The 14,346-nt window shown below is 45.4% G+C and overlaps 1 protein-coding gene across 1 annotated transcript in view; it reads right to left on the bottom strand.

The window, feature by feature from the left end:
* The window catches only part of Tbc1d8-9 (TBC1 domain family member 8/9), a 124,608-nt gene that overhangs the window by 50,655 nt on the left and 59,607 nt on the right, over window positions 1-14,346 (bottom strand). The window contains exons 15-17 of the mRNA XM_037430567.2: window positions 9,105-9,213; window positions 8,170-8,370; window positions 5,886-6,021 (exon numbers count right to left, since the gene is read on the bottom strand). Of these exons, the coding sequence (XP_037286464.1) occupies window positions 5,886-6,021; window positions 8,170-8,370; window positions 9,105-9,213 (446 nt within the window). The remainder of the gene's footprint in view (window positions 1-5,885; window positions 6,022-8,169; window positions 8,371-9,104; window positions 9,214-14,346) is intronic.

Below are 14,346 nucleotides of genomic sequence, written 5' to 3'. Positions count from 1 at the left end.
GTTGTACTTGAGACTTTCATGATTTGGCGCTTCTTAATAAGATTCTTCGTTTCCTGGGAAAGCTTGCCAGTGTCCTGTCTAACTACCCTGCCTCCAACTTCCACTGCACACTCTGTAATGATACTCGTCAGATTATTATTCATTGTATCTATGCTAAGGTTGGTTTCCTCACTAAGAGCCGAGTACCTGTTGTGAAGCGAGACTCTGAATTCCTGTACTTTCCCTCTCAGTGCTAGCTCATTGATTGGCTTCTTGCGCATTAGTTTCTGTCGTTCCTTTCTCAAGTCTAGGCGAATTCGAGACCGTACCATTCTATGGTCACTGCATCGTACCTTGCCAACCACTTCCACATCCTGCACGATGCCTGGGTGTGCACTCATTATAAAGTCAATTTCGTTCTTATTTTCGCCATTAGGGCTCCTCCATGTCCACTTGCGGTTTCCTCGTTTTCGGTAGAAGGTATTTAAAATCCGTAAATTATTTTGTTCTGAGAATTCTACTAGTAGCTCTCCTCTGGCGTTTCTAGTACCGATGCCATAATCTCCTACTGCCTGGTCACCCGCCTGCTTCTTCCCTACCTTTGCATTAAAGTCTCCCATCAGTATTGTATACAATGTTTTTACCTTACTCATTGCCGATTCCACATCTTCATAGAAGCTTTGAACTGAAGCGTCATCATGGCTGGATGTAGGCGCGTAGGCCTGTACCACCTTCATCTTGTATCTCTTATTCAGTTTAATTACGATACCTACCACCCTTTCATTAATGCTACAGTATTCCTCTATGTTGCCAGCTATGTTTCTGTGAATTAGGAACCCCACTCCCAGTTCTCTTCTGTCAGCCAAGCCCCGATAGCAAAGGAAGTGCCCATTCTGTAGCACAGTATAGGCCTCATCTGTCCTCCTAACCTCACTGAGCCCTAATATATCCCATTTAACACCCTCTAGCTCCTCGAATAGTACAGCTAGACTTCCCTCATTAGATAAGGTTCTAGCGTTAAACGTTGCCAAGTTCAGGTTCCAATGGCGGCCTGTCCGGATCCAGAGATTCTTAGCACCCTCTGCTGCGTTGCAGATCTGACCGCCGCCGTGGTCAGTTGCTTCGCAGCTGCTGGGGACTGAGGGCCGTGAGTTATTTGACGTTTGCATGTGGGAGGTAGTGGCCAGATACTGCACCAGGGTGGCCAATCCTTCTCTGGTGAGGGAGTGCGTTCCCGGCGGTGGTTACCGGTGAGGCCGCACCCCAGGCCTCGTAATACAGTTCCATCACCATGCGGATTTTTTATTTGGTTGGAAACTGCGCGGCACCGGGATTTGAACCACGGACCTTTGCATGCGAGGCGGATGCTCTAACCACTACGCCATCGCTGCTGATTTAGCACTATCATTGCATAGTGCTAAAACAGTGGAGGTTTTTTTAATGTACACAGGTGCTTGTTACAATAGTTGTTTACAAAAATAATTAGCTAATAACCGAAAATAAGCAGCTCACTCATATATATTACTACATTATATATTAGGTACACATATATTCACTTTGTGCTGTGGGCGAGAGCTATTCAAAAACATACAGTGTGCTTCAGTGAGCCATGACACAGCCTAGAATCGACACTTGCTCAATTTTTACATGACAGTAAATAGTAAACAGTCTGCAATAAGAATTTGATAGTTGTGGTATTTCTCACTTCATTTTCAATTTTCAGTGAAAATGCTGTCATCCCTCATTAGAGTGCATAAGTTTTTGGCATGTACAGAATTATTTGTGTGCTCCTCGGATAACCCACACTTGTTCACTTGAGTCACCCCAAATTGTTTTTTGCACATCAGTAACCGTGGACATGTTCGCCTTTCCAGTGCTGTCCCTGAAATCACCCATGACAACGTCCGCACCGAGAGAGGACAAACGGCTTCGGATGTGACGGCTGTCCAGCTAAGAAACAATACTGAATACCTCGTAGAAGAAAACATTTGTGGCAGATTCGCAGTAGTGGTGCCAAGCCTGATAGAAGCTGGGTGGACTTTCTTGCCCTTCAATTTTTTCTCCGTAATTCCTTTTTTCTCTGTTTCTTGTATTTCTTTATCTTTCTTTGTATTTAGTTCTTTCTTTCCCCGCCTATTTTTCTCCGCTTTCTCGATTTTTCCACCTTCATTTCGCTTTTTTTCCCTTTTTCTCTCAGATTTTATCTCTGTTTCTCTTAATTTTTTTTTTGTCTTGCTCGGTGTTTTTGCCTATCTCTTTTTTGTTTCATTCTTTTACTTCCCCTGCTTTAATTCCATTTTGAGCACTGTCCTACTTTTTTTGTGTCTCTTTCCTTCTATATCTTACTTTCTCTTCGTATGTTTTTCTCATTATGTCCGTATTCCTTTTACTTCTTTTTCTTCTATCGCTTTCTTTTCCTGTCTGTTTTGTTTTTATGTATTTATTCTCTTTATTTCTCGCTATTTTCTCTTCCACTTCTGTTTCTTTTCTTGCATTTTCTATCTTTCATTCATAACCTCTCTTTTTCACTTGATAGTTTAAACAATAGCGCCTTCTGCCCACAATAGTGGCATTCGGCCGATCCATGTGGCGCATGGCACCCCTATCAGCTTAACTGTAAAAAAACACCGAAGAGAACACGTCGACCATCACCCGAAAAAGAACGCGTGGCAACACAAAAACATCTGCACACGCGCAGGCACGGAGCCACGGGAAAGGTATGCGAGAGATAACTGCTGTAGGCGTGAATGCCTGAGCACTTATCTCTCACGAACGCAAAACTCCTACACATATGCCAGAATGGCAGGTGGCGCTGCACACATGCGCACGCGCAGATTTATCAGTCGCCAACTAGTGCACCTCTCAACCTCAAGAATGCTTTCCCTTTCTTACCATTTTTTTAAGACAGCCCCACCCTTCAGCCCAATCGTTTCTCAAGAAAGCATGGCGTTCGTGATGTCAGTGTGCAGCCGCAAACGTGTAGTTCAGTTCTCCAAGAAAAATATACTCGTAATAGAACATTAAAAAAAGACACTGAACAATCAAAGTGTTTCCCTCAAAGATAATTTTCATTTAAATGTTTTCCTAAATGCGTAACAATGCAAGCGAGCGAAACTGAAATCAGTCGCGAGCTGGCATGCTACTCGCGGGGCAACATGAATGTGCAGATGCCCCGTCTCCATGGCCCTTGTTCCGATGTCAAGATAAGTGGTCGCCGGATGTACAAAGCACAAACCTGCAGCATGGTTTAACAGTAAACTCCCTACGGGTGTGAAATGGGTGATAAATTATTTTATTTTAACACGACAATGTTTTATGCCGGGCTCCACCAAGACATTAGTGACTTATCCCCGTCATGCAAATGATGTAAAAAAAGTATGCACAATCAAAAGACAATGAAAAAAGTTCCATCAACAGGGAGTCGAACCCATGATTTCAGGGTCAACTACAACACGTGCGGGACACGCTATCTACCGTGTCACGGTCTCATACTTTGTAGGCTTTAAAAATACACCTTCTATATATAGCGCTGTACTCTCGCAGCGCTCTCGGTAAAGTGAAATGATGCATCATGGCCTTTAGTCCCTTCAATGCGGTATTCCTAAGCGTCCATCTCATTTGGCATGATTCCAATAGGACAAGTGCAATTTCATCAACGGCTTAATACACCCTCAGGCGGCAACCTTGCCCCAAGCATCGGCATCGCTCATATCATTCATCCATACGAAAAAATCTCTGCAACGCCTGCCGGCTTCACCTCGCTAAACTCCACAGTCCTCACATAGGCTCGCCCTGCGAATAATAGTGGCTCTTCAAAGGGACGACAGGACGCATGTTCCTTTTCCTTCTAGTCCGGCAGTGGTGTCCAATAATTCCAACATGCCGGGAGTAAGCGACCTCAGCCCAAGTTGTCGTGTACACGTATCCTGCAGGAGTAGGCCCCTACTGTGGGTTTGGTCTTAAGAGCTGCAGGGCCGTGCTTACCGTCGCCTCGTCTGACTAATGCCGCTGCACACAAGCGTTTGGGCAGCCAAGGCACCAAGTGCAGCACGGAAAGTACACAGTACTGCTCTGAAACAATTCACAACACATCATTGACTGCGGCAACCCCAAAAACGCAGTACAGCACCCATTACTAAAAGCAAAGTGAAAGCAAGAGAGGCTTATCCATGCCATGGGCAAAAGTACAACACAAAGGGTGCCGCGAGCATGTCTATATAAGCAAGAGTCCACGATGACACGCCGCTGAAGAAAATGAGCCCTCAGCGACTATGTTGCACGTTCTCACTATCAGTGACAGTGCCTGATCGCTCGAGCAAAGGCAAACTCCGCTCGCAATGGCTTTGCAAGGCACGGTTCGGTGTAGTAAGACCATGTGCGAACACATTGCATCGCTCTTCGGCCTAGCGTTCGGAATAAGGCAATAAAAGATAAGCATTCGCCGCGTGTGCAAGGCACTGTTGGCGAGTCCAAGCGAGCTTCAAGAACAAAGGAAGCCGACAGATGGAAAAAAACGTGTGCTCACCCTTCGCTGTACAGAGAGGATCTCTCACTCCCGCATAGCCCACGCGAAACTATACTCAGTAAAGTCGCGCCCCGTATCATCATGAACCACGCGAAACATCTCGCGAGACTGAAGCAGAGCGCCACCATTGACGTCCGGTTATGGGAGGCAGGTTAACGTCACTCCCGCTCTCGCCACACCGACAACCGCGGAGGGGGGAATAATCATGTTAGGTCATGTGGACGACAGAAACAGGTGAAAAATAAGTGAGACTTTCGCAAAATCACAGCATAGTCATGGAGTGAATGATGATTGGTGGGGCGAAGCATTCGTCAGTCCGTCCATGCTTCCGTTCGTCCATGTGTTTGTCCGTGCGTCCGCCCGTGAGTTCATCCATCCGTGTGACTGTCGGTGCGTCCATCCGTCTATACGTTTATCTGTCCGTTTGTCGATCCATTCGTCCGTTCGTTTGTCAGTCCATCCGTGTGTCTGTTTGTGTGATCATCCCTTTGTCTGTCTGTTAATCCGTGCATTCACCCCTCTGTCTGCCTGCCTGCCTGCCTGCCTGCCTGCCTGCCTGCCTGCCTGCCTGCCTGCCTGCCTGTGTCTCTCTGTCTGTCTGTCTGTCGATCCATCCGTCTATTTAGTGAACACTCCAACTACCACCATCTCACATTTTTTCATCATGTATTTATCATATACAAGTACCGCCATCCAACGGACATTCTAAGGACCGCTCTCTCAGGTATGTGCCACCGATGGTTACTACGATAAAGGGACGATCGGGTGATGCCATAAAGAGCTTCGCTCCTAAAAGCCCGTGCGATGGAGATAGGCCAGCCTCAGTCCCCACAAAGTTCAGTGCCCAAGCAGTCACGCTTCTTTTCTTTGGTGCCGCTCTTATCGTTAACTACTACAGCTACTCTATGCATCTATGACCACAAGGGTTTGGTAAATCATTAATGATGGACGAAAGTCAACGGGATAGAGATGCATGGCTGAGCGTCAATGTGGATGCATCCCATGTTAAGTGGTGCTATACCTGTCGAACCCCAAGAGACATTGCGCAAGCTCTCTTACATCAATGCACAACGAAAAACTACTTCAGCAAAAGCACCTATTACTTCCATGTTCTACTGATTCCTATGACGGAGGAATCAACCATGTCTTTTGTTCTTGCCAGTACACTAATCGTTGGCCCGATTTCGTCTCACACAATTCCGTCTTCATCACACAATTTTTTTCCAACCCCATAATTACCAATGCGAGGTTGCCTTTTTCAGCTATTGCACACAAAAGCTGTTCCACTCTGTAATTTTTTCTTTGCGTTACATTTGCCTACAACTGTACATCCGTCACAGTTGCACCATACAATGCCGATGCACTGAGCATCCAGACGCACCTTGGTCGATGAGTGCGCCAACCACCTTGGTGTTGTAGTAGTCGGGGAGTAGCCGCTCGCACAGGGCTACCAGGAGCCAGAAGGCCTCCTCTTCTGACGCGTACAGTAGCAGCACTGAAGCCACGATGTTCATTGCCTGTCAAATGCAACAGTGTCAGGAGTGGGAAAAGGATAAGTTAGGACCATTCAGTAAAACCTTGCGAATTGCATAACATGCACAAATCGAATGCCTGTACGTTACGATGACTGCCTCTAAATTTTAACCTAATGCTAGCTCTCTTGCAATAAACAGTGTTATTAATCACTTACTTCTGTCAAGTTTTATCTATTTTTTTACTGACATTGTGAGCAAGTCCATGGAGAAATTTGCTGTAAATGCAAAAAACAATTTTGACAACTCAACCAAAAAGGCTCCAACATATGTATGAATATTTTTTTAACATTTTTCAAAATAGTTTTTCAAACACTTGAAAGCATGGGCTGCATGCAACAAAACATAAAAGTGGAGCAAGACTACAGTCATCCACTGGAAAAGCATAGTCGTTCATTGAGACCAGATTTTGGGCAAATGCCTTCACTCAAACCTCATTACAACAAAGTTGCACCTTACATGAAAGTAAGTTCATTATAACCAAAAATTCATTATAAAGGTGTATGCTTAAAGCCATCTGTTGCGAGACAATTCTTGCAATAGATGGTTTATTGCAAGAATTATTGAGGTTTGAGACTATTCTGTTCCTTGCGCTCCTATTGCGCCATTTAGACATATAATACTCTTAGTTGTGGAGTGCACACATCAAAAGACCCGCCAAACACTGTAGCGCCTTTAATAATGTGGCCAGCTACAATTTTAAGCGCCACACTGAGGTTTTAAGTCAAGACATTGCCTATGCAGATAGTTGAATTCATTCAACGAGCAATGTACCTTGCCCTCCTCTGACCACAAGTTGACACAACTGGCATAAAAGCGTTGCGCACACAAACACACCCACTGCCGCCTAAGGGGTTGTGTACACTCTACTACTCTAACTCGGTGTGCGACGTCAAAGAAGAACTGCTTCAATGCTCTCATTTACCCGTTGGCCGGAATCAGCAGTTGAAATACATTAGTGCTGCCAGAACCATGATGGTGCGTTTATGAAGTCTGAAATATCCCACAAGTTTGAATTTTCGGAGTGGGAAAAATCCATCGAGCGACTGCACCTTCTTTTTGACACAGAACTGCACCAGTCAGACCATATGACCACCTTGCAGTGATGCACTGTGCTGCGTTGTCAGTCATGTATACACACTGCTGAAGTAGGTGTAGACAAGAGAATGCATGCATATGTGATATAATATCAGGGTTTGGGGCCCAGGACCACTCACCAAGGAACTGAGCCCAGCCATGAGTGCACACACACAAACATATAGCTGAACTATTAATGAGTAACAATAGGGTTAATCGGATATATGCAGTCCTAGCTGCACTAATTGTCTTTTAAATCAGAAGCCTCTCGACGCGTTAAAAGCAGCGGAGGGACGTCAATGCCAGTCGCTCGAGGACAATGTCCCGTCTGGCTGATTGACGTTTTTAATGCCCATCAGCCCTGGCCACAGCACAGATATCTGCTGCAGCAGCTCGCTCGGTAGCTCGGCCACCACATTCGTCTCGGCCACACCCAGGTCATGCTGGGGACCCGGAACAGCATCAGCACTAGTGGGCCACAACCCACGGAACACGACGGATTACCATGAACGACAGTGAGGACAGTGGCACCTCACCAGACCTCCGAGCTAACTGTCCAGCCAGAATGCAGGCCTCGCTCGTCATGGTTGCTAAACATCAGTCAGGAACTTCAACAAGAAACCCCACGCATCATCTGGTTCCCAGCCGGAATACAAGAATGCCAGTGCCTGGAGGACGTCGCTTAGTTCTATGAATAGATATACAGCCGAGAATTGTCTGTCCTTGGCCGCTGTGCTGTCTCGAACATTGGCCTATGTACTATAGCGCGTGTCGCACGCGCACACACATCGTTTTTTTTTCTTTATTAGCCCCGCACAGCGACCACTTAATTGCTTTTTTTTTTTCACGCCCCTATAATAACGTAGTACCCTGTTTATAAGAGACACCTCGTATAAGAAGCAAGAACTACTACCTAGTGCGTGCCCCTTAGAAAGGTGTTCAACTGTACATTTGCTCTTTTTTTTTGCTTCTTTACGCCACTTTTCGTTTCACGACATGCTATAATAAACCTGAATAACTCGCACATTTAAAAAAATGTTTTTCGGTGGTGCGTACCTGACAGTAACCAATGGCGGGGTTGCGCCAGGCATATGCGTTCAAAAGCCTCCGCAGGGCATTGATGCCCTGCGAACTCTGGAAGGCCGGGTGCTCGGGCAGCGAGCGGTGTAGATCGCGCTCGATCTCTTCGCTGGTGGCGTTGCGCTTGCCCATGCTCTCGGACACTGCTCTCCTATAGTAGCCAGGATGGGTCTCCAACTGGAGGCAGTGGAAGCACAGGCATGCCAGAAAGTTTGGAGAAGCGACGATAGTATCCATGCAACAAGACGAGCGGCTTATCAATGACAACATGTTGTGATCGGTGAAGTGGAGTAAGGAGTGCGCGTGTGTTGGGTGCAGGTCTCGGAGGCTGTGCATGGTTGACGGCGGAGGAACGAGATGATGCAAGTGCTGAGCGAACAGCGAGGAGGCACGTGTGTGCACGTGGAAATACAGGAGGTGGGAGATGAGGATACAAGAAGGGGAGTCAAACAAGTCGGATACGTTGAATATGTGGGGCAGAGAATAAAGGGTTTGTAGTGTGTGCAATTAATTAACGAGGTTGAACTACGAGGCATCGCATCCCAAAAGCGCACAACATTTTTAAAGCGCACATGCAAAGTGCAGGGCTGAGTTAACACTGCAGTACTTGATAAAGATGAAAATTCCTATATAAAATTTTGATTCCATAAAGTCTGCTATGTAATAAACATGTTTTATTAAAATCTACGATGCGATACATTTTTAACCTAACTAAAGATAAGCCTTAATTCGGAACAATGAAACTCATGTCAAAGCTAATTTGAATACTATATTATTCATTCATATAGTCAAAGCATTAAAATATTTGCACATGCCTCATTATGCCATCTATCCGTAATGACTATTCAATAACTTCGTTATAATTGATACTTTATTATAGCTTTATTAATTATAACAAGAATTGGCTGTACCTCATGGATGGCCCCAGAGTAAAGCATCCACAGCTCTCCCCTGAGGCTGTCTGGAATGCCCGCCAAGACCAGTTCTTGGGCCTTGCTGGTGCGGTAAGTACACAGACCCCTGCGCATTGCAGTTAGGATTGTTGATAGCATAGAAAACAACGATGTTAGCCGTAGCAATTACTATGGCAGCAGCAGCGTTGACTGCCAACACTGGCAAGAGGAAACAATGGCAATAAATCGGACTGACAATTGTGCGAGTTGCCACGGGCAGTGAAGGAAGCGACATTTTAGTTCTAGGAACAGATTGTGGAGCACAAAAAATTGTGTTTTGGAGTGGCCATACATGTTTTCGGTAGGATTGTGCGAATATTCGAATGAATACTTGAGTATTCAAATTCGCTTCAATTCGAATTCAAACTATCGAATATTTTCAAAGTAGCGAATATTTTCAAAGTATTCGCAACGAACGAATAGATGTATAGTAGTTCGCACGTCATTGCCTGTAAAGATGGTTTCACTGCAATGTAGAAATGCTGAGCCGTGAAAGCATTTATCTAAGAAAATTTCCCTTTGCCGCGAATCCCCCCTTCAATCTTAATCTTAAAGGGGTTCTGCAACATTTATTGAACATGGTAAGAAAATGCTGCTGATCGGTAGTCGAGGCTACCGAGAATACTTGAGTCAAATATTATAGAGCAGAACGCGGCCTGTAAATCACAATAAATATTCAAAGCTAACAATTGCTTTCTTCCCTCAGCAAATTACACTACTAGCTCAAAAATTACTTGTCACAGCCATTGGCTGATTTGAGCATGGCACACTCGTCATTACCAGGGCTGCCGCTTGTCCACAAGTACGTGCACGATCACACTAAAAAGCAGTGTATTAGAAGAAAAAAAAAACTAGGCACTTAAGGTCACGAGGTGCGTGTTATACGAATGGTTTCCATTCGATTCAGTGTTATACGAATGGTTTCCCCAGCCACCGCAGATGATACGAATGTTCGATTGGCTGCTGCATGCCAGTGGCGCAACGCGTCAAAAACGCGTTGCGAGGCCGAAGCGAAAAAAATCGACCCGAGACCAATTTTCCCGCCACGCGATAGCATAGCAACGCCTTTTTGCTTCATGGTTTTGGCTTCACCAGCTGCTCTATCGCTCTATCTCTCAAACCACGTGATGTAACAACCAGCCGCAAATCAACATAGTGACGAAGGCCTCGGCAGTGGGTCGCGGTCGTCGAGAGTCTGGTTTGGATTAACACCGAAAGCAGAACAAGGTGCAGCAGCAGCGAGTCGGCTTGCACGAACGTGTCTTGCTTTTGCACTGCCGGCTGAATTCGTCGGTGCCGCTGTGTCCGCTCGTGTAATTTCGGCTGGCGTGTCTTCTGAAATAACGCTAGTAAAGGTGTAAACTGTTTCTTTTCAGTGCCTTGTAAGCATAATTATAACTCGGTATGAACTTCAGTGCTCAGGAAACGGGCAAAATGGAATAAATTCTCAAGCGGCGAAGGCGGTGGCGGAGGTAGCATGTATACCAGCGGCAGAACGAATGTGAACGTTTTCGGCAGGCGCAGACATGTTTTCTGTGGCCGCGCTGGCATTTTCACTTGAATTCTCCAATGCGAATTCTCCAGGACTCATTTTTTTTCCGTGTTGACTTCGCGGCGCGGTTTTCTGGCTGCTTAAGCAGGGAAGCGAGTGAATTTCCAATGAGTTTGACTGCTTTCGCTCACTCTGATGTCAACTGTGAACACACTGCGCCAGTAGCATGAGCGAGGAAACCGGGGCACTTAATTAAGAGACGGTGAAGACAGGAAAGTTCAAAAGAACATCACAGACTTTTTTTAGCAAGGTATGGTTGCCAATGAAGTTCTTGTTTATCATTTTTATAGTTTTAAATTGTTTTTGTTTCGTACGAATTCGGGCTAATACAAATATTTTATGCGCTACCTTCGAATTCGTATCATCGAGATTTTACTATATTATTAAACATACCGTGCATACAATATTTACTTTAAGTTACAAGAAACATAGTGAAGCAGTAGACGGTTATTGAACACAAAGTAAGATTCGCGACATATATTTAAAATACCAGTACTTGTGGCCGAAATGTTATAAAAGCAATAAGCGGGGATAAAATAATTAATGTAGCCACAGTCACAGGTAACTATTGCCACAGCAATATTAATTAGAAGTAACAGACAATGATGCCAAGGAAAGTACGGGGGATGTTGTTAGTAGTAAGTGTAATGTAAATGTGGAAAAAAAAACCTTGGATAAAAAGCTTGCCGCTGGCGGGGACCAAACCTGCAACCTTCACATAAGGCGTCCGATCGACCAGGTACCAGCTCATAATACGATCACGTGCGAGGTTACGTCAACAGGCAAAAAAAGAAAGTTCCGCACTCTACGTCATGGCTACTGACGATGCTGACTGACACTCCCACGTTTAAAATGTACACTGTCGTCCATTATGAAAGGGAACACGCGAACGCGTGGCCTGCGCTCTGCGGCAGCTGCCTACAGCACCATCAACCAACAAGTAAAGAAAGCACGTTCGCTTTTGGCCTCATCTATGGCCAAGCAAGATAACGAGTCGTGGCCGGTAGACAAGCGCTGCTAGATTACGTTCCCTCATCGCTCACACAGGCGAGCAATATTGGGCGATTACTGCAGCATGCACCGTGGTCGCACACAACATTTAATATGTTCGCAGTGGACTACGCACCGCAGGCTTGAGCAGAGAGGGAGTGCAATTAGCAGCGCTTGTCTACCGACCATAACTCATTATTATTATTTTTTTCGCAATAAATGATGCTGAAAGCAAACATGTTTTCTTTTGCTGTAGGTTTATGGTGCTGTAGGCAGCCGCCGCAGAGCGCAGGCCATGCATTCGCGTGTTCCCTTTCATAAAGGACGACAGTGTGCATATATACCTTATAAAGGGAAACAGGAAAGATAACCACCGCTATAGCTCAGTTGGTAGAGCATCGGACGCGTTATTCAATATGAATGATGCTCGCGCTGCGATACTTCACCGTTTCTGGTGAGATAATGAATCGCAACAAAAGCTACAGCTCAAGTCTTGCAAAAAGTGTGGCCCAGCTAGAAGGATGACACGGTGGCAGTGTATCTAAATAGGCCAGGCAATGTATTAAAGTATAAGACAGCACGAGTATTTTCACCCAAGATACAAAAGAGGATATGCACTAACACTGACGGCTCTGTAAAAGCACCTGGCCTGCACTTATCTTCTAAGGCTGTGAGACGTTTGCATTGTTTTTACTTCACTAGATTGAACCGACCAGTGCAGCAACACTTTTTGTGAAGTGAGATAAGCAGCAGCATCAGTGGCAGCCGCAGTGAGGAAAATATGGAAGGCCTCACAAAGAAAGTGTGGCTTCAGAAAATTATCATTATGACAGTGAGAAATAGCTTGCACAACCTAAGAGTAGGCAAACATCACTGTACGGCTTGAAGTTAAGTCAAAGAAATTTGTACTTATTATCAATTATTAACAAAGTGAGTTCGAATAAGGCCTAATTCAACAGTAGTAGGGTGGTAAGCTACCAGCTCGTAGTAAAATCACTTATAAGCTGTAAAATATGCTAGATTTTAAAGTTTGCCCCATTAGCCATATAAACCGATGTAAACTTGAAAAACTTTCAACTTAAAAAAACAAGAAAACAACCCTTTGTCGGGGTGAAGGTAATACCTACAATGAATATGATTTTGAAGCAGGCCAGATTTTCAGTGAATAGGCAACTTCATGGCATAATGGTTCTACACTAGCAGTGTAGTGGCAGTGGAACTAGAGTGTACTAGAATGGAGGAGTGGATCCACATGGGGCTCCGCGCTGAGACGTTTTTTTTTTTGTGAAAATCCAGGGAACCTCACGGTCGCCTTCCCCTGACGGTTACCACGGTTACTGTTGATGTTGCCATGGTTGCGACCATGCGTGGAGGCAGGCGGCGGCTTCACCGTCGCCGTGCGGACGGCGTCAGACTAAGTCTCTCAAATAATTCAACTAACGGGAGGCCCTTCGTTAATTTCCCTAAACACCCTGCTCATGCCTAATAGCAGCAAGGCTAACTTCACTACGGTCGATTCTTTTTTTTTTTAGCACTAACCAGGTCGAAAGTACCTTGCAAACAAATGGTAAACATAACGGGCGAGCGGCCATACGTCAAGCAGACAATGTCGCACCGAGCAGACAACACCTCAGCGCTCTCGCAGTCACCATGGGTAGGTTGGGGAGGTGTGATGAGCGCGGCGCTTTTCGCTGGCCGGAGAAGGCTCTTTGGCGCGCCGATGCTCTAGGGGCACTAATGGCAGCGGCGTGGGTAGTGAGCGGCGCACTTCGCAGGGTTTTCCTCGGATGCGCTGCTTTTTTTTTCACAGGCGGTAGCTGCTTTACAAGTACTTCGTCAATCGGTGATTGCGAGGGGTTTCTCTGAAATGCCTGAAGGTGTCAACAACAACAAAAAAAGGTAGATCCAGTGTCGCTTCATTATGCTTGTCTGCAAAACCTAATGCTCCAGCTCAGCCTCTTGAAGAATCCCAAGGGTGACAACGTGGATCACTTAGAGGAGGAGTCTCTCTGTCTGTAGAAAAAAATGCTGCATGAGATGGAATAAAATGAAGAAGACTACGAAAGACTTCCATCTGATGCACTAACAGTGTCTGTCACCCATGAATTGTACAACGCTGGGCGGCGGGGGATGGTCAGCCTGTATATTATGCGGCAAGCTACGCTGTGAGAAATCTGGTACTTTGTAATAATCGTGATGAGTGCAAGAACGCCCGCCTTGTTTCTAGTGTTGGTGGCTACGCGTTATGAATAACACCGTTACTGGTATAGCACGTTACTTTGGCAATTACCTTAGTATTTGACGCACTCGTTATACATGAAGAAATAGAGCTGCTGTTTAAATTGTGCGAGTTGTAGTTGTCCGCCAGTCGTTCCTACAACATGGTAGCGCTATTTATCAGTTCTGTTTCCAAAATAAAATTTGCTTCTGCTGATAGTACAGGTACCTGGAAAAGCAAGGCTCACATCTCCATAAACAGTTGCAATTCTAGCGGGCCCTGTGTAGGTTAAGGGGGTAAAAATGATTTACACTGCAAAAACCTGTGATTATGGTCTGCTAGCAGATGCAAGCTGCCAGATTACTGTAATTTTTTTAGCTCAGTGATATCTTTTCGGAGAGGGTTGACGGTGAAATAATATTTCAGCTTTCTGTGACTAT

This window comes from Rhipicephalus microplus, chromosome 7 (assembly GCF_043290135.1).
Source record: "Rhipicephalus microplus isolate Deutch F79 chromosome 7, USDA_Rmic, whole genome shotgun sequence".
NCBI classification, from domain to species: Eukaryota; Metazoa; Arthropoda; class Arachnida; order Ixodida; family Ixodidae; genus Rhipicephalus; species Rhipicephalus microplus.
Note: the sequence above shows the minus strand (reverse complement) of the source record. Positions and strands in the feature narration are given on the sequence as shown.